The sequence below is a fragment of the Gobio gobio genome (genome assembly GCF_949357685.1).
Source record: "Gobio gobio genome assembly, chromosome: 12".
NCBI classification, from domain to species: Eukaryota; Metazoa; Chordata; class Actinopteri; order Cypriniformes; family Gobionidae; genus Gobio; species Gobio gobio.
The window spans coordinates 52,678,347-52,703,104 of NC_137105.1; the positions used below are offsets into that span (position 1 = coordinate 52,678,347).

A 24,758-nucleotide genomic window follows, 5' to 3' on the forward strand; every position below is an offset into this window, starting at 1 on the left:
ACACTCACACAATCTCACACACACTCACACAAACTCGCACACACACTTACACTCACAAACAAACACACACACACACACACTCACACACACTCTCACTCACACAATCTCACACACACACAAACACAATCTCACACACACACACACACACACACTCAAACACACTCACACACACTCTCACTGACACAATCTCACACACACACACACACACACACACACACTCACAAACACACTCACACACAAACACAATCTCACACTCACACACACACACACACACACAGGGTGATTCACTGTGTACCGAGAGTAAACAATGCTCGTTGTGCTGTTGACATAATGACCTGTTACTCAACAGCGCTTCATTTTCCACACACACACACACACACACACACACTCTGCTGCGATGACTTAGAGGTCCGTTCTCAAGTCAACATCTCTGCAGACACACTGCCTTATTTATTCTCCAGAATATCCAGCCTGGGGATCTTCTGTTTACTCTACAGAGAGGATCTGCATAATGAGCTGTGTATTACACATGAGATGTATGCACAATCATACCTCGGCTCCAAATATTGCTGCACATTTTGTCAACAGATGATTTCTGCTGCTGGAGTCTGGCCAGAAACACGGAGGACTAGCACTAGCGCACCACAGTGGCCTCATGTTAAAGCGGATCAGAGACGGCTGTGGGAATAAATCTGCAGGCTTTATCAGTTTCAGCTTTAGTTTCAAAAATGTGCAATGTTCAGTGAAGTGAAAGAATTGAAAGTGGAGGGAAAATCTCTTTATGAAATAAATGTGTTTCTCTAGTTCACGTTGGACACATTTATTAGCACCTAATTATGGAGTCCTCCTCCTCTCAGGAGAACCGAGTGTTCATCCCCTCATCCAGAATCTCCAGCTCTTCTCTTCTCTTCATCACTCGTTCTCGACAGGGTTCAGCTCAGGGACTGGGACTCACTCACACATCTGTGTGTTGATTGGTTTGTTTCGGATCATTGTCCTGATGGAGGATCAGATTCCAGCAGAAGCGTCAGGTTTTGAGTTTTTATCTGTTGGTGTTTGCTAGAATCCGTGAAGAAGTCCAGGACCTCCACCAAAAAAATAGTCCCAGAACTTTAAAGATCCAGCGGCTTGGGGGACTTTATCCCATCTGGTGTGTTTCTGCCAAAAAAGCTCTTTTAGTGTCATGTGACCACAGAACCAGGTCCGTCTGAAGCTCCAGTCGTGTCCAGTCTGGAGTTTGTTTCTGGATGAGCGAGGAGGATTTTCTTCAAACCCTCCCAAACAACATGTGCTGATGTAGGAGCTGTTTGATACATATTTTTTAGGCTTTCTGAGCCGAAATCCAGCTCACTTGCATTTAAAGGGACACACACAAAAATGGCTCGTTAAAAAAAAGAGAGTCATTGAATCATTCATTCAACCGATTCATTTAAACAGCTGATTCATTCAGGAACGAAGCATTTGACTGTCTTAATGAGTGAGTCATTGAATCATTCACTCAACTGATTCACTTAAACGGCTGATTCATTCAGGAACGAAGCATTTGACTGTCTTAATGAGTGAGTCATTGAATCTTTCACTCAACTGATTCACTTAAACGGCTGATTCATTCAGGAACGACGCATTTGACTGTCTTAAAAAAAAAAGAGAGTCATTGAATCATTAATTCAACCGATTCATTTAAACAGCTGATTCATTCAGGAACGAAGCATTTGACTGTCTTAATGAGTGAGTCATTGAATCATTCATTCAACTGATTGATTTAAACGGCTGATTCATTCAGGAACGAAGCATTTGACTGTCTTAATGAGTGAGTCATTGAATCATTCACTCAACTGATTCACTTAAACGGCTGATTCATTCAGGAACAGAGCATTTGACTGTCTTAAAAAAAATAGTAATTGAATCATTCATTCAACTGATTCATTTAAACAGCTCATTCATTCAGGAACGAAGCATTTGACTGTCTTAAAAAAAGAGAGTCATTGAATCATTAATTCAACCGTTTCATTTAAACGGCTGATTCATTCAGGAACAAAGCATTTGCCTGTCTTAAAAAAAAAGACAGTCATTGAATCATTCATTCAACCGATTCACTTAAATGGCTGATTCATTCAGGAACGAAGCATTTGACTGTCTTAAAAAAAAGACAGTCATTGAATCATTCATTCAACCGATTCACTTAAATGGCTGATTCATTCAGGAACGAAGCATTTGACTGTCTTATTGAGTGAGTCATTGAATCATTCACTCAACTGATTCACTTAAACGGCTGATTCATTCAGGAATGAAGCATTTGACTGTCTTAAAAAAAAGAGAGTCATTGAATCATTCATTCAACCAATTCATTTAAACGGCTGATTCATTCAGGAACGAAGCATTTGACTGTCTTAATGAGTGAGTCATTGAATCAAAAAGCTCTTTTAGTGTCATGTGACCACAGAACCAGGTCCGTCTGAAGCTCCAGTCGTGTCCAGTCTGGAGTTTGTTTCTGGATGAGCGAGGAGGATTTTCTTCAAACCCTCCCAAACATCATGTGGTGATGTAGGAGCTGTTTGATACATATTTTTTAGGCTTTCGGAGCCTAATAAACAGCTCATTTGCATTTAAAGGGACACACACAAAAATAGCGCGTTTTTGCTCACCCTCACCAATTTAAACATGCTATAAATGATCTGTGGGGTGTTTTGAGCTAAACTTCACACACACACACACACACACACTCTTGGGTCATCAGAGACTTATTTTACATCATGTAAAAAGGGGCATAAGTTTGTTATCCGATCTGAACCCATATATCCCACACTGCCTGTGTGCTGATGTCATGATGAAGTGATGGTGTTCTCCCTCAGGGTTGGCCGGCCCTGTAAAGTGCGGAAGGTGGAGGAGCTGCCGCAGGAAGAGGAAGTGGAGAGTGAGGTGTCCTCAGTCACGGAAACCAAAGGTAATGTCTACACCGCCCTCAGTGTATCTCACACTATCTGTGCATGCAAAGACTGTTCCATCATGTGGAAGGGTCTCCGTTAGAGGAGTGTGTGAAGCATGTGGAGGTTGTGATTCATATTTGCAGATGAGCTGAACTCATTTCTTTCTGGGATGACTCACTGCATCTCTGCTTCTTGCTGGGATTGAGTCTCTTTCCAGTAGATCAGGTCTCTCGCTCTTCCTCTGGAGGTTTAGCGGCAGCCGCTAATGAGGAAGGGTTGGACTCAAACAGCCGGTCCTTTGTTCCTCGGCTTAAAAGCGTTTGCGTCCGGTCATGGGCGTTGGAGGCGGTCGGGGAGTGAAAGATGTGAGGAAGCATCGTGGGCGTTGAGGGATAATCTAGCAAGGCTCAAGCCACATATAATTGTAATGCGATAACAAATCATGAGGACGTTAATGAAGAAGTTTAGTGCAGCTTAGCGGTGTCAAAGCACTTCACAATAGCCTAAACTCAAGCCCCAGACGGTGCAGGTATCATGAGTGTGGACTTTTATCTTCTCCGTCATAAATCCCGCTCTTTTAGGTGGAGCGCTCACTCGACTGAAAGCAGATGAAAGGGGAATCGTGTTTTAGGCCAGGACATTTCTTACAGTAATCTAGCTAACTGTTTAGCATTCATTCATTTAGCAGGGGCTTTTATTTGAAGTGACTTGCAAATGAGGGATACAGCGCAAGAGTTTCATCCTGAAGCATGAGCAACGCCGCAGGGTTTCTGTTGTATAAAAGACTTAAAGAATGAACGCATCTTTAGATGGCTCTTGACTTGCTACAAGCGAAGTGAGATGAAGAGCCCCGATATACTTCAAGTGCAGTCAAAGGACGAAGTTCTTTTAGAGTTTGCTTTGGGAGTTTGAAACAGCTTTCTGGAAAACTTCGCTCTGGCTGGTAAAACGCCTTTGAACCGCCATTGGTCCATGGTAATGATGTCATAAGGGGGCGTGGCTATGAGGCTCCGCCCCCTTGAGGTGTTCATCTTCTCCGGTTCATTTCTTCTGTTCAGTCCGTCGAGGTCAGACTAGGGGTGTGCGATACTGACAAAAAATGATTCCTCAATATTTTATATTTCAGTATTTAACCTAATTAAATGTATGTGTATCTTTTGTGTGAGTCATTGAGTTTCAACTGATTCAGTCAAACGGCTGATTCATTCAGGAACGAAGCATTTGACTGTCTTAATGAGTGAGTCACTGAATCATTCATTCAACCGATTCATTTAAACGGCTGATTCATTCAGGAACAAAGCATTTGGCTGTCGTAATGAGTGAGTCACTGAATCATTCATTCAACCGATTCATTTAAACGGCTGATTCATTCAGGAACGAAGCATTTGGCTGTCTTAATGAGTGAGTCACTGAATCATTCATTCAACTGATTCATTTAAACGGCTGATTCATTCAGGAACAAAGCATTTGGCTGTCGTAATGAGTGAGTCACTGAATCATTCATTCAACCGATTCATTTAAACGGCTGATTCATTCAGGAACGAAGCATTTGGCTGTCTTAATGAGTGAGTCACTGAATCATTCATTCAACCGATTCATTTAAACGGCTGATTCATTCAGGAACAAAGCATTTGGCTGTCGTAATGAGTGAGTCACTGAATCATTCATTCAACCGATTCATTTAAACGGCTGATTCATTCAGGAACGAAGCATTTGGCTGTCTTAATGAGTGAGTCACTGAATCATTCATTCAACTGATTCATTCAGGAACGAAGCATTTGACTCTCTTAATGAGTGAGTCATTGAATCATTCATTCAACCGATTCATTCAAACAGCTGATTCATTCAGGAACGAAGCATTTGACTCTCTTAATGAGTGAGTAATTGAATCATTCATTCCACCGATTCATTCAAACGGCTGATTCATTCAGGAACGAAGCATTTGACTCTCATAATGAGTGAGCCGTTTGAATCATTCACTCAACGATTCGCTCATTCACCGCCGTGTGTTGCTCTGTTTATTGAACTGTGGTATTGATCGGTATACTGTAGTGATCAAGAGACTTTAATATAGTATATGCTAAAACCCCAAAACACTAAACTGTCTATATCAATTTAACTGCCCTGACACTTTTGAATGTGAACAAACTCGAACTGAATTTACACTAACTGTGCAACATCAACAGTGATATTGAACTGAACTGATGTGGATAATGACTCTATTTTCTGCTGGAGAGCTGCTTTACATCTGAATTGAGTTATTTTACATTATTTTCCTGTTTATTACTGTGAAGCTGCTTTGAAACCATCTGTATAAATAATGTGACTTTTGCACTGGCATCCCATAATGCATCCCTCATCCCTCAATAATTACATGAAGCAAACACACTGCGGAGACATAACCTGATATCTGTTGTCACTTCATTTGTCTTTTTGAGTTTGGAGTGCGAGTTCACTTTTCCTCAGGAGCACATTAGAGGATGATGTAGAGCATTTGCTCCAGGGTTAACAAACACACTCCACTGACACTTAGATATCCAGATGTATTCCGACACATGTTTTATGAATTCCCTGGAGGAAGCTAATGACATGGAAATGGCCATTATCAGAGACATTTATGTGTTTATATAACAGACGGTTCCACTGGCTATGTGCTCCGCTAATTAATGTCAGATCTGAGCCTGTAACTGTGCAGTGATGATCCAGCATCACCTCAGTGTCTTTACCTGAGCTCTTCTCTCTCTGAAGCACAGGAGTCGTGAAGGGGTTAAATATAAAGGTGCTTTCACACAGAGTTTGATTGCGCCGCCTTCATCCGCTCCCGCTGGATTGTGTTCGCACTGTATTTCATGCCAGAACCACAATACATTCGTATCATTAAAGCGGCAGCTGTTGCTAGGTAACGACGACACAAGAAAAGGCGGCAAAATGGATAGAGTCAACTCACTTTTGTACTTTTGTTTTTGAACCTTTGGTTTGGTTCAGAGCAGAAAATCACTTGCACCTGCCCTATTTTTTGTGTCTGTGTGAACAGTGCGTGTTCAACGCATGGTTTTATTTCCTTAATGAGTGAGTCAATGAATCATTCATTCAACCGATTCATTTAGGAACGAAGCATTTGACTCTCTTAATGAGTGAGTCATTGAATCATTCATTCATCTGATTCATTAAAACGGCTGATTCAATTAGGAACTTAGCATTTGACTGTCTTATTGAGTGAGTCATTGAATCATGCATTCAACCGATTAATTTGAATGGCTGATTCATTCAGGAACGAAGCATTTGACTGTATTAATGAGTGTGTCATTGAATCATTCATTCAACCGATTCATTCAAACGGCTGATTCATTCAGGAACGAAGCATTTGACTGTATTAATGAGTGAGTCATTGAATCATGCATTCAACCGATTAATTTGAATGGCTAATTCATTCAGGAACGAAGCATTTTACTCTCTTAATCAGTGAGTCATTTAATCATTCATTCAACCGATTCATTCAAACGGCTGATTCATTCAGGAACGAAGCATTTTACTCTCTTAATCAGTGACTCATTGAATCATTCATTCAACCGATTCATTCAAACGACTGATTCATTCAGGAACTTAGCATTTGACTCTGTTAATGAGTGAGTCATTGAATCATTCATTCAACCGATTAATTCAAATTGCTGATTCATTCAGGAACGAAGCATTTGACTGTCTTAATGAGTGAGTCATTGAATCATGCATTCAACCGATTAATTTGAATGGCTGATTCATTCAGGAACGAAGCATTTGACTGTATTAATGAGTGTGTCATTGAATCATTCATTCAACCGATTCATTCAAACGGCTGATTCATTCAGGAACGAAGCATTTGACTGTATTAATGAGTGAGTCATTGAATCATGCATTCAACCGATTAATTTGAATGGCTGATTCATTCAGGAACGAAGCATTTGACTGTATTAATGAGTGAGTCATTGAATCATTCATTCAACCGATTCATTCAAACGGCTGATTCATTCAGGAACGAAGCATTTTACTCTCTTAATCAGTGAGTCATTGAATCATTCATTCAACCGATTAATTCAAATTGCTGATTCATTCAGGAACGAAGCATTTGACTGTATTAATGAGTCATTGAATCATTCATTCAACCGATTAATTCAAATTGCTGATTCATTCAGGAACGAAGCATTTGACTGTATTAATGAGTGAGTCATTGAATCATGCATTCAACCGATTAATTTGAATGGCTGATTCATTCAGGAACGAAGCATTTTACTCTCTTAATCAGTGAGTCATTTAATCATTCATTCAACCGATTCATTCAAACGGCTGATTCATTCAGGAACGAAGCATTTGACTGTATTAATGAGTGAGTCATTGAATCATGCATTCAACCGATTAATTCAAACGGCTGATTCATTCAGGAACGAAGCATTTGCCTGTATTAATGAGTGAGTCATTGAATCATGCATTCAACCGATTAATTTGAATGGCTAATTCATTCAGGAACGAAGCATTTTACTCTCTTAATCAGTGAGTCATTTAATCATTCATTCAACCGATTCATTCAAACGGCTGATTCATTCAGGAACGAAGCATTTTACTCTCTTAATCAGTGAGTCATTGAATCATTCATTCAACCGATTCATTCAAACGACTGATTCATTCAGGAACTTAGCATTTGACTCTGTTAATGAGTGAGTCATTGAATCATTCATTCAACCGATTAATTCAAATTGCTGATTCATTCAGGAACGAAGCATTTGACTCTCTTAATGAGTGAGTCATTGAATCATTCATTCAACCGATTCATTCAAACGGCTGATTCATTCTGATTCATAATGAGTGAGTCTTAGACATGACCAATAAAATCTTAAAGGGTTAGTTCACCCAAAAATGAAAACTCTGTCATTTATTACTCACCCTTATGTCGTTCGAGACCCGTAAGACCTCCGTTCATATTCGGAACACAAATGAAGATATTTTAGTGTAAAGCTGATGGCTGAGAAAGGCTTCAGTTAGGCCTCCATTGGCATTCAGTACACTTATACTCCCAAGACCGATAAAAGGCACTTAAAATGTCATTACAAAGTCCATCTCACCACAGTGACTCTACAATAATCTTACGATGCGACGACAATAGTTTTTGTGCGCAAAAAAAAATCAAAAGAACACCTTTATCCAGCTTGTTATTGCCTTCCGCGTGTGTCTCCACGACGCATGCGCGAGAATATGACGTAGCGCCGGGGTTCGGGATTCCATGAAATGCACACTTAAGCCCCATTTTGAGAACCACGCCGAGACCTAAAGCACGATCAATGTAGAATCCAACAGCTGAGACACGCGCGTCTTCCTCTGATTGTAAACAAATCTCTTCTGGGTCATGTGTCCGAACGCCGGATCTGCTCATATTCTCGCGCATGCGTCGTGGAGGCACACACGGAAGGCAGTAACAAGTTGGAAAAAGGTGTTATTTTGATTTTTTTTGCGCACAAAAACTATTGTCGTCGCATAGTAAGATTATTGTAGAGTCACTGTGGTGAGATGGACTTTGTAACGATGTTTTGAGTGCCTTTTATCCGTCTTGGGAGTATAAGTGTACTGAATGCCAATGGAGGCCTTTCTCAGCATCAGCTTTCAACAAAAATATCTTCATTTGTGTTCCGAATATGAACGGAGGTCTTACGGGTCTCGAACGACATGAGGGTGAGTAATTAATGACAGAATTTTCATTTTTGGGTGAACTAACCCTTTAAGAATCAACTGCATGGCGGAGTTTCCACTGAACTGTTTTGGGTTTCGTGTTCAAACCATAGACTGTAAAGAAATATGGCCGTAGTGTCCGTGGCGTCACCCACAGGATCTGAAGAGCAGTTCTGAAGAGTAAAGTCGGGTCGAGCTGGCCGTCGCCATCTTGTGCACGTCACTCCTGGATAACAGAAAATGCGCAAAGAGGCGGGACGTGGGCGGAGCTGAGGTGATGACTAACAGACTATCCACCTGTCACTCAAAGTGGACACGCCCTTAATTATGCAGAACTCAAGGCTTTTTATAATGTAAATGAATGAGTTATAAAAACATTTCCCCCTCACAGTCGTCATGAAGGGCAACATTAGCCGTACAGACCAAAAGCACAGTTTGTCCCAGACTGTAAACATGTGTTCTTCTGCTGTAAAGATGGCCATTTTAACATGAGCTCAATGAGATTCTGCTCCTTCTGGAGTCTGTCTCTAGTGGCCAGTCCATGAACTGCAGTTTAACTCACTTCAGTATCGGCTTCAGGAGAAACTGCGGGAGGAGCCGCTTGGTTCAAAATTCTGGTGTTGGCGAGTATTGACGTAAACACAGTCAGTTCTGTTGTAAGTGAATGCAAACAGTTGAGAAAGAAAACGCATGTGTAACAGTGTAATGGATCCGTGCCTCAGCTCTTAAAGTGACAGCAGCCTAATATGAGATGATGGAATCGATGTTAAAATGGTGGCCAGTGAAAATGCTGAGTGGCTAGTAAACCACTAGTCACAGTGGCTGGTGAGCAAAAAAGTTAGTCAAGCCCTGGCCTTAATGCATTTGTTCTTGGATCCTCTATCAGATCTAGGCAGGTGGAGCTGGGGAGGTGGAGGGGTTCAGAGGCAACAGGACGAGCCTACAGCAAACACTGAACCACTGAAGGGTGGGATAGCTTTCAGGTTGCATTAAAGACTCATCAGCCTGTGCCCTCTTGAGTTTCATGACTGAACTAGAAACTTAAGACTTCACTTGTGTTACATCACTGAGATACTGTAGATCACTAGAGAAGATCACAACCAGGGCTTAAAAACGGAAAAAAATATCAATCGGTTCACTCCGAGCAGAATCGATATTATAGCGTTTCCGTTTTTGCGTTCCTCATTAAACATTACTGTTCCGAAAACGGTTTGATTTGAAAAAATACCGGTTAATAACGTTATTTTAATTTAGCCTATACTTTAAACATATGTATAAATAGACTTATTTTCACTCAATAATAATATAACGCATGGTAATTAAACTTGAATATTTATTTCATAACATTTTTAAAACCACAACAGAAATACATGCATTAATTACAAAGCATAAACAGCGGACCTGTTTTAATGGAGCGTTAGACAATCGAAAGTGGCTCTTATGCCTAATTCTTTTCAGAAGAGTAATAACATTCTTTGTAACGTTTCATAACTTTTTTTCAACACGACTTGTTTTAAAAAATGTATGAATAAAGAATAAATAAACTGGATAACCATTGCTCTTTTAATGCACCGTCAACTGCTAATTTCAAAGCAAACACTGCGAAACACGTCCTTGCATCACATAATCAAATTCAGTCAGCTAATAAAGCTCGATCATTTAATGCAATATAACATACCATTTAATACGAAGCATCAACCGTATAGAAAACATTGACCTGTCCTGTATTGGCAATCTGAAAGACTATAGGAAAAATGTTTGATAGATGCTATAGCCTACTTGGATAGGCTTAAACGAAATCCACAAACTAGCCTAAATCAGTCTATTTGAGCTTAAAGTCCGTACTGCTTATTTAAACGTTCGAAAAGAATGTCCTCCAATACCTGCGCTTTCATTATAGACCTCAGTGGGGAAAGAAATGTACCTGAGGCGTGTAAATGCGCTCACACTGACTTGCGTTACCGGTAGATTCATAGATGACATTTCACTCACTCACGCTTGATCCGTCACATCACATGCTGGAGCTACTCTATTCATGATTGGTCACTGCCAAATAAAAATATTAAAGAGAACGATAAAATAACGTTATTAACCGGTTAATGGCCATTTCAAATTAACGTTTCTGTTCAGAACGATTCAAATTGATTTTGATTTCGTTTTCGTTTTTGTTCCTCTTAAAATTTCGTTCGTTTCCGGTTTTCGTCTTCGTTCCTGGAACCGGTTCGGAGCCCTGATCACAACTTACTTCTTTTTCAATATAAGTGCATACTCACCGGATATTTTATTTTCCTGTGTTGACATTATCTTGAGACTTGGTTGAAACGCTGCATTTCCCAAAAGCATTGTGAGCTGTGTTGATGGTTTGTGGCAATGGTCTCCACGATCAGCTTGGGCTCATGATGCTTTCAGGAAACGCAGCCCTGATCCTTTTCATTCCCACCTCAAAGACGGCTCTGTCAGAGGGAGTTAGCCATGTACGGCCCGCGGTGGAGGAGGAGGGTGGTGTTATCCCAGCATGTGGCTCATGAGTGCAGTGCTCCGCTCTAAAGAGACTTTAAATGGCCTCTGGCACTGCAGGAAGGCGACTTTATTCATAAGGCACACTAGGTGAAGTGCTCAAATGAAGGAAGTCATTTTGCCCTTCATGAACAAGGTAGTGATTTACCTTTACTTGGAATTTCAAAGCGCGCAATTTGCTCTTAACAAACATCTCTCAGATTTAAACGGTTCAATTAGTGTAACTGCAGCCCATTAGAACTGCCACTGCCTATGATGTCATCAATAATCAATAAGAGAGGGAACCAATCGCTCGTCCGTCACGTATAACTGGGATCAGTCAGAGCAGGATTCAAACATGGACACTTCTCATTTAACTCAGAAGGTCAATGCAACAGGAGAAACCAATGAGAACCGACAATGAACAGAACAGAAGGAGTATAAATACACAGCAGCAAAAATGCTCAATATTTTGCCAACCCACTTTATGTGTAGTAGATGGTATATCAGGCATAACATTATGACCAAATATTGTGTTGGTCCCCCTGACCTGTCGACTCCACTAGACCCCTGAAGGTGTGCTGTGGTATCTGGCACCAAGATGTTAGCAGCAGATCCTTTAAGTCCTGTAAGTTGTGAGGTGGTTCCTCCATGGATCGGACTTGTTTGTTCAGCTCATCCCACAGATGCTCGATTGGATTGAGATCTGGGGAATTTGGAGGCCGAGTCAACGCCTCAAACTCGTTGTTGTGCTCCTCAAAGCATTCCTGAAGCATTTGTGCTTTGTGGCGGCGCATTATCTGCTGAAAGAGCCACAGACACCAGGGAATATCGTCTCCATGAAAGGCTTGAGCACTTCTGATAGAGACTGACCACTGCAGACCGGGAACACCCCACAAGAGCTGCAGTTTTGGAGATGCTCTGACCCAGTCGTCTAGCCGTCACAATCTGGCCCTTGTCAAACTCGCTCAAATCCTTACACTTGCCCATTTTTCCTGCTTCTGACACATCAACTCTGAGGGGAAAATGTTCACTTGCTGCCTAATATATCCCACCCACTAACAGGTGATGAAGAGTTACCTGGTCATAATGTTATGCCTGATCAGTGTATAGTAATATTAATGGATGTTGATCATTAATATTTTTCACTGTATATTTCATTGTGGACATTTCTGCCTATTTGAGACAAAGCTGTAATAATGTTACAATAGCAGAGCCCTCATGAAAATGTATTATTGTCTTCCTTTCTCAGAGTAAACAAACACGTCACAATATTCCTCATTATAATAATTAAAGGGTTTGTTCACCCAAAAATGAAAATTGTGTCATTAATGACTCACCCTCATGTGGTTGGACACCCGTCAGACCTCCGTTCATCTTCAGACACAAATGAAGATATTTTAGTGTAAATCTGATGCTCTGAAAGGCCTCCATTGGCTCAACTTTACACTCTCAAGACCCTTAAAAGACACTAAAGACTAAAGTTACAAAGTCCATCTCACTACAGCGGCTCTACAATAACTTTATGAAGACGAGAATAGTTTTTGTGCGCAAAAAAACCCTAAATAACGACTTATATGGTGATGATTTCAAAACACGGCCTCATGAAGCTTCGAAGCGTTATGAATCAGTGAGTCGAATCATGATTTGGATCGCGTGTCAAACTGCTGAATCGACTCAATGATTCATAACGCTTCGAAGCTTCATGAGGCCGTGTTTTGAAATCGTCGTCACTATATAAGTCGTTATTTAGGGTTTTTTTGCGCACAAAAACTATTCTCGTCGATTCATAAAGTTATTGTAGAGCCGCTGTAGTGAGATGGACTTTGTAACTTTAGTCTTTAGTTTCTTTTAAGGGTCTTGAGAGTGTAAAGTTGAGCCAATGGAGGCCTTTCTCAGCATCAGATTTACACTAAAATATCTTCATTTCTGTTCCGAAGATGAACGGAGGTCTGACGGGTGTCGAACAACATGAGGCATTGAGTCATTAATGACACAATTTACATTTTTGGGTGAACTAACCCTTTAATGGGCAGCATAACGATGTGGGGTCTGGTTGAGTAAGTTAGTCGTGTGAAACTGCCGGTTATGGGAAGGGGCGGGGCATTTCCCAAACACCAATCACAACACGGCTCCAGCCGACCAATCAGAGCACAGTGTGCTTTTCAGAAGGAGGGGCTTCATAGAGACAGAGCGTTACTGACAGACTGGGAAGAGAGGAGCCGCAACACTGGAGAATATGGGGAAATAATCAACATTCAACTGCTCTAGTAGAGCATAATATGTGCTCTTTAATAATTCTCTCTCTCTCTCTTTTAGAGTTGACTCTGCAGCAGGCTTTGCACCAGTCTGTATTCATGCCCTGTTCCAGCCCGTCTCCCAGCATGCCTCACTGCTGGGACCAGCACAGCAAGCTGCTTCCGACAGTGGCGGGCATCACGGCCAGTAAAGTGGCAGCGTGGAGCGTGGATGAGGTACACAGCTCTCCACATCCCGCCTGCGCTTACGCTTTGTGGAGTAAATGCCAGTGTTATTATCCTCCTCTGATCCTCATTGTCATTCTGTAGGTGATCGAGTTCATCCAAGGACTTCCCGGCTGCAGAGAGCAAGTGCGCACCTTCAGAGAGGAGGTAAATTATTCCCTGTAAACACCGGATCAGCCGGAGTAACCGGAGCATTTACGGAAAACACAATCTCATGGTGCATAAGAAAGAGAGAGCAAGGTGCATGATGGGATATGTGAGGAGATCTCACTGAAGCCATTTATAGGCATGTAAAGTCATCCCACAGCATCATGTCTGTTTACCACTAACAGGCCCGAGGGCTGCTGCTTTAAATAATCCTGTTCTCACTCCGTCTGTCTGCTCTTCCTCTTATTTCCCATCTCTCGCTCCTCCTGTTCTCTTCTGTGCTTCCTTTTGTTTTATAATTATTTACTGTGTGCAAATGTGGACTGTCCTGTCATACATCAGGGTCCAAACGTCTCAAGACATCTGGTGGAAATGAGTTTACTTTACCTTCTTTTATCCCAGCAGGCACACGACATCATAAGACGTTGATATTTGGTTGCGACGTCAGGTGACCAAAATTCAGTGTCAGCTCAACGTCTAATGCCAACGTTAAAGGATTAGTTCACTTTTAAATAAACTTTTGCTGATAATTTACTCATGTTAGACATGTCCATGTCTTTCTTTCTTCAGTCGAAAAGAAATTAAGTTTTTTGATGAAAACATTCCAGGGTTTTTCTCCATTTAATGGACTTCAATGGGAACCAACGGTTCAAGGTCCAAATGACAGTTTCAGTGCAGCTTTAAACGACACCAGACGATGAATAAGGGACTTATCTAGCCAAACGAGCAGTATTTATGCTATTATTTTACCTCTTATCAGACGAACGTGATTATCTCTGAGCTCCGCCATAACTTCCGGCAAGTGAGGTCAAAATACGAGCGTGGTCATAGATGTATCAATCATAGATGCCTCATTCTACTGATTCGTGCAAGCGCTAATGAGGCATCTACGTATACATCTATGACCACGCTCGTATTTTGACCTCACTTGCCAGAAGTTATGGCGGAGCTCAGAGATGATCACGCTTGTCTGATAAGAGGTAAAATAACAGCATAAATACTGCTGGGTTTCTCTCAGAAACTGATGGTTTGTCTAGATCAGACCCTTATTCATCATCTGGTGTCGTTTAAAGCTGCACTGAAACTGTCATTTGGACCTTGAACCGTTTGGAGCCCATTGAAGTCCATTATATGGAGAAAAATCCTGGAATGTTTTCATCAAAAATTTCTTTTCGACTGCAGAAAGAAAGACATGGACATCTTGGATGACATAGGGGTGAGTAAATTATCAGCAAAAGTTTGTTTAACTGTGAACTAATCCTTTAACTTGACGTCCAAAATCCACTGATATTTAGTTGTTTTTAGGTTGTTGTAATGTAACCAAAATCCAACGTTGAGTCAACGTCTCAAGCCAACGTCATATTGACGTCAGACATTTAGTCGTGAGGTACGGTGACCAAAACTCAACGTCTCCTTAACGTCATAATGGGAACGTCCACACAACGTCAAATTCTAACATCATTAGACGTTGTTGGTTTTAGGTTGTGTTGTTACAGGAGCCGTGATGAAGAGATCATCAGTGTTATTCACCGCTAGGGTTGCCACCCGTCCCGTGAAATACGGAATCGTCCCGTATTTACAAGCAAAATGATGAGTCCCGTATTAAACCAATACCAAATAAAATGTCCCGTATTTTACATAGGTCCACTGTCCACTAGGGATGCCACAATTCTCAATATAATATTGAGCCGTTCGGTACGGCATTCACGGTTCAATACGCGCTTGTGAATTGCGTTTTTTTCAGTTTCGCATTTAATCAATTATTTTTCTACAAATTCTATCATTTGCCTCCATCCCAATACTGAACAACACGACATACATTCACATCACACGTTAGTGGTGGAGTTATACTCACAGAACACTAGAGATATTCACAATCACTAAAGTTCATTACTTGCATGCGTTTTAAAGCCTTGCCGGTTTCATTCGCGTGCGCGGTTTTAACATGTGCTTTTCAGAGCGTGCGCACTAAAAGCCTGTCAAACACGTGATTACTGGACTAAATAGTCGTCTAACTGCGTTAATACTGTCAAATACACACAAGGTTAACATAAACACAGTCGGTTATGTCTAAAGTGACAGTAAAATCGTAATCGTGTCTGTATATTAGATGCGCGCAGGTCTTAAACTGACAGCAGCGCAGCCTATAGTGAACACGCCGTCCTTAAAGGGACAGTTCACCTATAAAATGATGTCATTATTCACTCACTCTAATATTGTTCCAAACCTGTATTCATTTCTCCATGACAGAATTTTCATTTTTGAGTGAAATATCACTTTAATGTTAATACAACAACAAAAGACAAAGAGAAAATCACTCACTGCTCTTGACTGATAAACTAATACAGTAGCTTTAATAAGAATCAGTGTATATTTTATTGTGAAGTCTATGTAGTGTTTTAATTTTACATTTATTCATTCAATTTCATACTTAAATGCTGCTCTGAGCTCTGAGCTGCCAGTGTAAATCTTTATATATATATATTTTATATTATCCTATACACTAGGAACGTGTACAAGGTTTTTTTTTAAGTAAAGTTAAGTTTAAGTAAGGTTTTTCAATTCTTTTAAGTAAAATAAAGAAAGAGTATTGCAATAAAAAAAATGTCTTTTTTCTCTTTAACCTCTTGCTGTTCCTGTCGCCTAAGAATAGAATAACAAAAAACTGATGTGACAAGCCATCAGAACCCAACCGAACCGAAAACCGTGGTTAAAAACCGAGGTATGTATTGAACCGTGGACTAACTGTATTGTTGCATCCCCACTGTCCACACATAGTTCAATAAACACATAAGGATTTTGCAGTGTGGAGAATAAGTAATAAGTAGTAGAGAAGCTCATTTGTGCGTGATTTGCGTTTTAGCGGCGTTGTTGCCATAGCGCCGGCGGGAACATGCGCTGTAAACTTATTTTAAAAACATGTCGAGCTCGCGTCCACCGTTTCAATGCAAGAGGATCTCTTCTCCAGATATAGGGCTGAATATCAAAAAGGTATCAATGGGTCTGTCCAGAAACTCATGATGAACCTCAGGCCAACTGCACACTTTACAGAGAAGCATTTCAGGCTCAGACTGTCTGACTTAAAGCAGCATCCGTGCTTCTAAAGCTACGCCTATTGTTTTTTTTAATGGATAATATATTAATATAACATTATCAGAGCTTGGCAGACAGAATTATTATATTTTTTTAGACAGGTTAATCAATAGATTATAGCCTAATTAATGTTATTAATTTATCATTTAGCTAGGCTATATTAATCATACATAATAAATAATCCTGTCATATAAAGCGTATGCCATTTAAAAATATATATTTAGATAAAAATGGGACAAATAATTACATAATAATATAGTTATAATTTAAATAAATTAATACAAAATTTCAGAATTGTCACAAAACAGTGATTACTGGTTCAGAATGACTGCTTAAAGGAACAGTTCACCCAAAAATTAAAATTCTGTCATTATATTTACTCACCCTTAAGATGTTCCAAAGATGTCTTTACGTTGAACACACAGGGAGATTCATTCCTACTATGAAAGTCAAAGGTGCGCCCAAAGCAGACTGGTTATAAACTTTCTTCTAAATATCTTCTTTTGTGTTCAGCAGAACAAAGAAACTCATACAGGTTTGGACATCATGAGGGAGAGTAAATGATGACAGAATTTTCATTTTGGGGTTAACTATCCCTTTAAAGTGCACCAAATAGGCTACTAAAGAGTTCTTTAGAAAGAAATAAAATATTCAAATGTAACATATTATAAAATCTCATGTCTTATGGTTTATTGTTGAGCTGTCAAGTTGTCATGGTTGAAATAATCAGTTCATGACTTATTTTTTAATTGTGTCCTTGAATTTTTTGGAGGGGAGGGCGGTGTTGTGAAAGGGTGTCCCTTATTTTGCCAGACTGAAGGTGGCAACCCTATTCACCGGTCATAATGTTATGCCTGATCTGTGTATGTGATCACCAGATGTCTCTGTTTGTAAACAGAAATGAGATCTTTGAGCAATCCGTGGTTTATAACAGTGTTGTCGAGGAAAAGCGTGACATTATAAACCGATTGACAGCTGTGTTTGGTTTCAGCAAATAGACGGCGAGGCCTTCCTGTTGCTGACCCAGGTGGACCTGGTGAAGATCCTCAGCATTAAACTAGGACCTGCGCTGAAAATATACAACTCCATCCTGATGTTTAAGACCTCGGAGAACTCGGCCTGCAACGAACTCTGACCCGAGAGCCATCATTACTGCTTCAGTCCAAGGGCTCGTCTTGCAGGTTCACACACTATACACATGGAGAACAGGACTTATAGGACACATCATTCATAATTCATCTAGACAGACGCGTGTATATGTATGCACTCATTCATTTGATGTAGTGCCCTTTCATTAGGTGTGGGTGAGAATGTATATTTCGCTGAGGGGTTATTCTGAATTCAGGTGCTAAATGAATGTTTCTGGATCTGGGATCAGGACACTGTTGCTGTCTGGGTTCTCTAGATGTAGATCATTGAAGCGTTTGCAAAAGGATATCTGCGTCCTTTGACTTGATCATTTGCTTCCATTCAAGTCAGAATATCTTTAGAGAGCATGTGAAGTCTCAAAAGAGCAAGTGTGAGGTGATATCCGATAAACACACCGATCCTCCTGATCATGACATTTGGACATCATATGGCATTCGAATGTCATATTAAAGGAACACGTCACTATTTTTGTAAATAGGCTCATTTTCCGTCTCCCCTAGAGTTAAAGAGTTGAGTTTGACCGTTTTTGAATCCATTCAGCTGATCTCCGGGTCTGGCGCTAGCACTTTTAGCATAGCTTAGCATAGATCATTGAATCTGATTAGACCGTTAGCATCTCGCTCAAAAATGACCAAAGAGTTTCGATATTTCTCCTATTTAAAACTGGACTCTTCTGTAGTTCCATCGTGTACTAAAACCAACGGGAAATGAGAAGTTGTGATTTTCTAGGCCGATATGGCAGGAACTATACTCTCATTCCTGCGTAATAATCAAGAGCTGTGAGACGCCCCATGAGTGCAGCGGCGCAATGATATTACAGAAAGTAGTCCCAGCGCTCCCTGTGTAAGCATGCTGCGTAATTTAATATAATAATATAAAATAGGCTAACTTCCGTCAACATAACCAACGTGACAGCCTGCTTACACAGGGAGCGCTGGGACTATTTTCTGTAATATCATTGCGCCGCTGCACTTATAACGCAGGAATGAGAGTATACTTCCTGCCATATCGGCCTAGAAAATCACAACTTCTCATTTTCCATCGGCCTTAGTATACGTCTTAGAAAACTACAGAAGAGTCCAGTTTTAAATAGGAGAAATATTGAAAGTCTTTGGTCATTTTTGAGCGAGATGCTAACGGTCTAATCAGATTCAATGATCTATGCTAAGCTATGCTAATAGTGCTAGCGCCAGACCCGGAGATCGGCTGAATGGATTTCGAGAATGGTCAAACTGAACTGTTTAACTCTAGGGGAGACGGAAAATGAGTCAAAAATAGTGGCGTGTTCCTTTAACGCACAGTCCTTCTCTTCTTCATCTAGTCATGGATTTGATGATATTTGTCCATGTTCTCTCTCTTTGTTGTTTCGAGACGGTGGATGTAGAAATGGAGAACGGAGGGTGAAGCGTCACTCAAGGCACAAATAAACATTACGAGAGCCATATTTGGTATTTTGTAATAGAATGTAACTCAAGACTTATGAATACCTTCATCAGTATAAGAAGATTTTCCTTTAATATACAGACATGAGTATTAATTTGTTTGTGTTGCTGAGGCATGCAGCATTAAATACTTCACATTTATTCAAGTTTAATACTTTGACTATTTAAAATGAAGTGTTGGGCGTGTGTGTTTAACAGATCTAAACAGTTGTGTAGTGTTGAAACGCTGGTTATTATGATTTCTCCTTCAGAGCTCATTTATCATGTAGAATGTTTTTCTTTCTGTCCCGGGAGCTTGTAATGAACAGTTCGTTTGGGGAATTAAATGAAATCTAAAGCTGTGTAAATAAGGAACGGTTTGGTGTGGACGGCTAAACTTCACTGTAATTCATTTGCAAATAAACTTGATGATCCAAACTACACAATTGTCTTTTTAATGTTTGCATAATTAAGATTAAAACGCAGTGTGTGTTTAGCTGCTGGATTTAATGGTGACACTTTCTATGAAGCCTTTATTAATGCATTATAATACATGCATTATGCCTTATAAACAACCTTATAATATGTTGTATTAGCTTATAAATAATCATAACAGGTACAATAGATTATATTTGTGGTTATAATGTTTAAGAGCACAAGGCATTATAACACCAGATGAAGCCTGCATTTAAAATCCATCATAAGGGTATTCTTAATGCATTATAATACATGCATAATGCCTTATAAACAACCTTATACACAACATTTAGAGCGTGCATGGAAGATGTACACTACATAGGTATTAGATTTGGTAAGACCATGTAATATTACAGTTTTTATGAATAAAACATGATTTGCATTGTGACATTGCTTTGCAACTTTAATTTTATCTCAAGGGAAATGCATTATAACCACTTCATGATATCTCATGGCTGTTTAAAAGAAGAACTCAAAGAACACAAAGAGCACTCATAAAATGTAGTGTGAAACTGTACAGATCTTAAGAAAACAATGTCTCGGGGAAAGTAGAAGATATGGAACTATGGGATTTATAATCCATTATAACTTAAGTGGATAAAATTATGTTCATTGTGTGTTATAAATCATCATATTCTTAATACTTATAACCCAAAAGTATTATTGCTGTTGTTATGATTATTCATGAGATGATACAGTGCATTATAAGGTTGTTTATAAGGCATTATGCATGTATTAAGAATGCCCTTATGATGCATTATAAATGCAGGCTTCATCTGGTGTTATAATGCATTGTACTCTTAAAAGTTATAACCACAAATATGTATTTGAATGTATTGTACCTGTTGTTGTTATTATTATTGATAAGCTGATACAGCACATTATAAGGTTGGTTATAAGGCATTATGCATGTATTATAATGCATTAAGAACACCCTTATGATGCATTATAAATACAGGCTTCATAGAGAGTGTCACCGTTTTGATGATTTGATTTCATTAGTATTCTATACTGGAGTATACCTCTACCACTGATTGAGATCATGTTTCTGATTGATCATGTTTTAATGATTGATGTTCAGAATAGGATAACACTCATACTTACATGAGCACATCTAGTCACTCTTGAAATGCATTAAATGACCTTCAAAAATCTGGTACTGGAAGAATAGATAACACTTTAATAAAACCCTGAGAGAACATGCATTGTGAGCTCGCTGAACTCAATCTAAACCGGGTTCAACTACAACTGCCCACAGACAAGCAGCAAGGAACCAATCATGACAGCTGGAGTCACATGGGCCCATATCGAAGAGAGGAAGATCTTTTTGATGCATAAGGTGAAAAAAGGTGTAACATTGCAAGAACATAGTAGCTACTACTTGCTTCGTTCAGTTATGTGTACACTTACCAATGGCTCATTTTGTGTTGTGTTGAGATGACGTTCAGTAATGACATCCTCCAGGGATTCATCTGTTATTAGACCTGGGCAAGTCTAAACATGTCTCTGATGTTGGAAGGAAGCTTTAGATTCGTTATGTCCTTTAAACTCATTTATCTAGATCAGGGGTGTCCAAACTCGGTCCTGGAGGGCCACTGTCCTGCAGAGTTTAGTTCCAACTTGCCTCAACACCTGTCTGGAAGTTTCTAGTATGCCTAATAAGACCTTGATTAGCTTATACAGGTGTGTTTAATTGGGGTTGGAGCTAAACTCTGCAGGACAGTGGCCCTCCAGGACCGAGTTTGGACACCCCTGATCTAGATGAACACACACCACCCATTTCACCCAGATTCATATTTGCTAATACATGCTGTTTGTTCATTTTTAATGAAGTGTTGGCGATGTGAGGAATCGGGTGGGAGGGACTTCCAAGGCTATATCTCAATGCTAGTTTTACTCGCTGCGTTTGACGCTATATATCATAAAATACTACAGAATTACATGGGTATTAAGGTGATTTATATCGTATCAGACCGCAACCATTTTGTCTATTTAAACTGGGAAAAAATCTAAGATAACATCAGTAAATTATGGAGTGCCGCAAGGATCTGTGTTCGGCCCTCTGCTATTTTCTGTCAAGTCTCGTCGTCAGTGAGGAACCTGGGTGTGCTCTTTAATACCAGTCTTTCATTTGAAAGCCACGTTTCTTGCATCTGTAAAACTCAGACTGTCCTCCTCGTTTTTCAAGCACCTTATTACAACCTTTATTTACGTTTTAAAGTCATGCACTCTCTAGCTGGCGTAAAAATAATGACAGCGTCGTGTTACATCTTACGACTGTCATTACCAATCAAAAAGCGTGTTCATTTAAATGCAATGGGTGGACCACCATTTGTCATATTTCCATTTAGCAAAAATAATTTTTTATTAACAACTACACCCACCCCACCCCTTAACCCTACCCTGTGATTTACAGTGCATATACACTTTATGAGCACATGCGCTCCCTGGGATCGAACCCATGATTACATGATGTTGTATTTTGCGATGCTCTATCAATTGAGCTACGCAAAACCCGAAATATGGCGCAAATAAAAGAAAACAAAGCATTAAAATGAAAGTGTCCTGATATCGATAGGGGCACAACTTTAGTAAACGCTCCTATGGGTCGTATTTCAGGGAAGTGACAAACGACCTATATAGGCGTATTGGTTGGAGGACATGTTGGGAAAACTGTATTCTTCCATCTTAAAAAAATATCTAAATTACGACATATGCTCTTAATGACAAATACAGAACAGTTCATGTGTTCATGAGCTCAAGGCTACATTATTGTAATGCTCTACTGCAAGAGTCAAACTGCCCAACGAATGGAAACAAACATTTTCAATAAATCATTAACATATAAACCGCCGTTAATTCTCAATAAGAGCTTCTGTAGATGTCTGGCAGATATAAAGGTTAGTGGTAAGTGAAGCTGGTAATGTTTAATCCTCTCTAATCTTCAGAGATTTAATCTTCTTTTATCTTCAGTTGATTTCATCTCAGGCTGTGGCTGAAGGCAGCTGTAGTTCTTGTGTTTCCTTCAGTTATTATGCTTGTTAACAGCAGGTGTTCATCACCAATGCTCAATCATCACTTTGTGATTCTCTTTAATTATCTCATTAACTTAAGCACTGCTTTAGTGTTATTTTAACTTGTGTAGAGTGGGACCAAATGTACTCTGAGTTGATTTAACTGGGAATTTGGATGTGTAATGTCACTGAATGAAATGTCGACCCAGGACGAGCGATAGGACTGTGAAGCTTGCATATTGCATATTCACATATTCACGTAAAATGTTTTAAATGTGAATACGTCTATGAAGGATCCTACTGTTCCAAAAGAAGCCAAAGCATCAAGTCGCCATACAAGTGGACCAGACATTTTATTAAAACAGATATTTCTGGTCTTGTCTTCTGACTGGACAGTAGAACGATTGCCATGCTGCCATGTTCCTGTGAGTCCAGTCCGGGGTGGCTCTTGGCACCTTCAGTTCAGCTGATAGACTCACATTTGCTTTGTGTTTCCATGAGCAACGGTGACAGATCCTGAATAGTGTTCTTCCTGCACCAGTGGAGCGACTGTCATCGAGATGAATGGGAAATCTACTAGACAACTTCCTCTAGGTGTGATAGACCTTCAGTGACTGTGTTTCGGACTGCTGTGTGGTGTCTACAAATCAATAAGTGGACGATGTAGATCAGATCTGTGCTCACTGATCATCACACATGCATAATTAAGTCATAACAGAGTCTGTGACATAAAGCATGCGACTGAAACAATAACAAATTAACTCACATATTAACATGAGCAACATAAAATCTGGACATATTCAGTGGCATAGCAAGGGTTTGTGTCCAATAATAAAAAATGAAGCATCAAAATGGATTGGAAATATAATATATCCTTCGGTTTGACAGCTAAACTTCTCAAATGAATTTGCTCCGTTAGGCATTGAAAGCAGTTTTGGTCATTTATACTGCACAATCCACAAAATATTAATAAAAAATAAACTATTTTTAAACTAACCAAGTCTCATTCATCCTTCCTATCACAACACTCAGCACAGAAACCGAGTAGACGGCACATAGTAACTGTTTCCTCCGTGTGAACTAGTTTTCCTCCTCCAGCGTCACGGCAACATGCATCAGCGTCACCATGGAGACCTCACATCCTGAATCTTGATGTTCTTAAAAGCTTCTGGTGACATTTTGTGTGCTCGATCATATTCAGATATGTTCTGGTGGGCTTTATTATTGCTCTGCAGTGCACCGTTTTGTTACATTTATGACAGCTGTGATTGCCAGAAAAATGTAATGACAATGTTACAGGCATTATGGGATGTCAACTGTATTATTGTCACTGTATTTAATGTCACTAAATGATAAAATGTTGATTTACCATCTTATCTAAGAATCGCTCAAAAGTTTACACACCCCTTGCAGTATCTGTAAAAATGTGAATAATTTTAACAAAGTAAGAGGGATCATACAAAATGCATGTTATTTTTTAATTGAATGCTGTCCTGAATAAGATATTTTGCATTAACTATTAAAAAAACGTTGAAACATTCACTGACACGCCAGAAGGAAACACAAAGCCGGGGGTGAAAACTTTTGGAATTTGAATATCAAGGTAAATTGTACTTAATTTGACTTCCAGGAAATATACAAGTATCTCCTGTTGCTTCTGAAGGGCAGTGCTACATAAAAAAATTGATATTTAAACAAAATAAGAAACATTTGGACAGCTTCATAATGTGCAAAAGTTTTCACCCCCGGCTTTTAGTGCGTCGTGTTCTGTCACCATTTGACATTGTTTCCCTCAAACACTGAAACAATATTTTTATATGCAATGCACATTGTTTCCATCCAAAGCACATGAATAGC

General features: G+C 39.7%; 1 protein-coding gene across 3 annotated transcripts in view; it reads left to right on the forward strand.

Annotated features, from left to right (window-relative positions):
• The window catches only part of l3mbtl3 (L3MBTL histone methyl-lysine binding protein 3), a 65,530-nt gene extending 47,063 nt beyond the window's left edge, over positions 1-18,467 (forward strand). For all 3 annotated transcript variants that reach the window (XM_079830819.1, XM_079830820.1, XM_079830821.1), the window contains 4 exons: positions 2,853-2,944; positions 13,437-13,591; positions 13,685-13,747; positions 17,832-18,467. In XM_079830819.1, the coding sequence (XP_079686945.1) occupies positions 2,853-2,944; positions 13,437-13,591; positions 13,685-13,747; positions 17,832-17,975 (454 nt within the window). In that variant the 3' untranslated portion in view covers positions 17,976-18,467. The remainder of the gene's footprint in view (positions 1-2,852; positions 2,945-13,436; positions 13,592-13,684; positions 13,748-17,831) is intronic.
• The last annotated feature ends 6,291 nt before the right edge of the window (positions 18,468-24,758 follow it).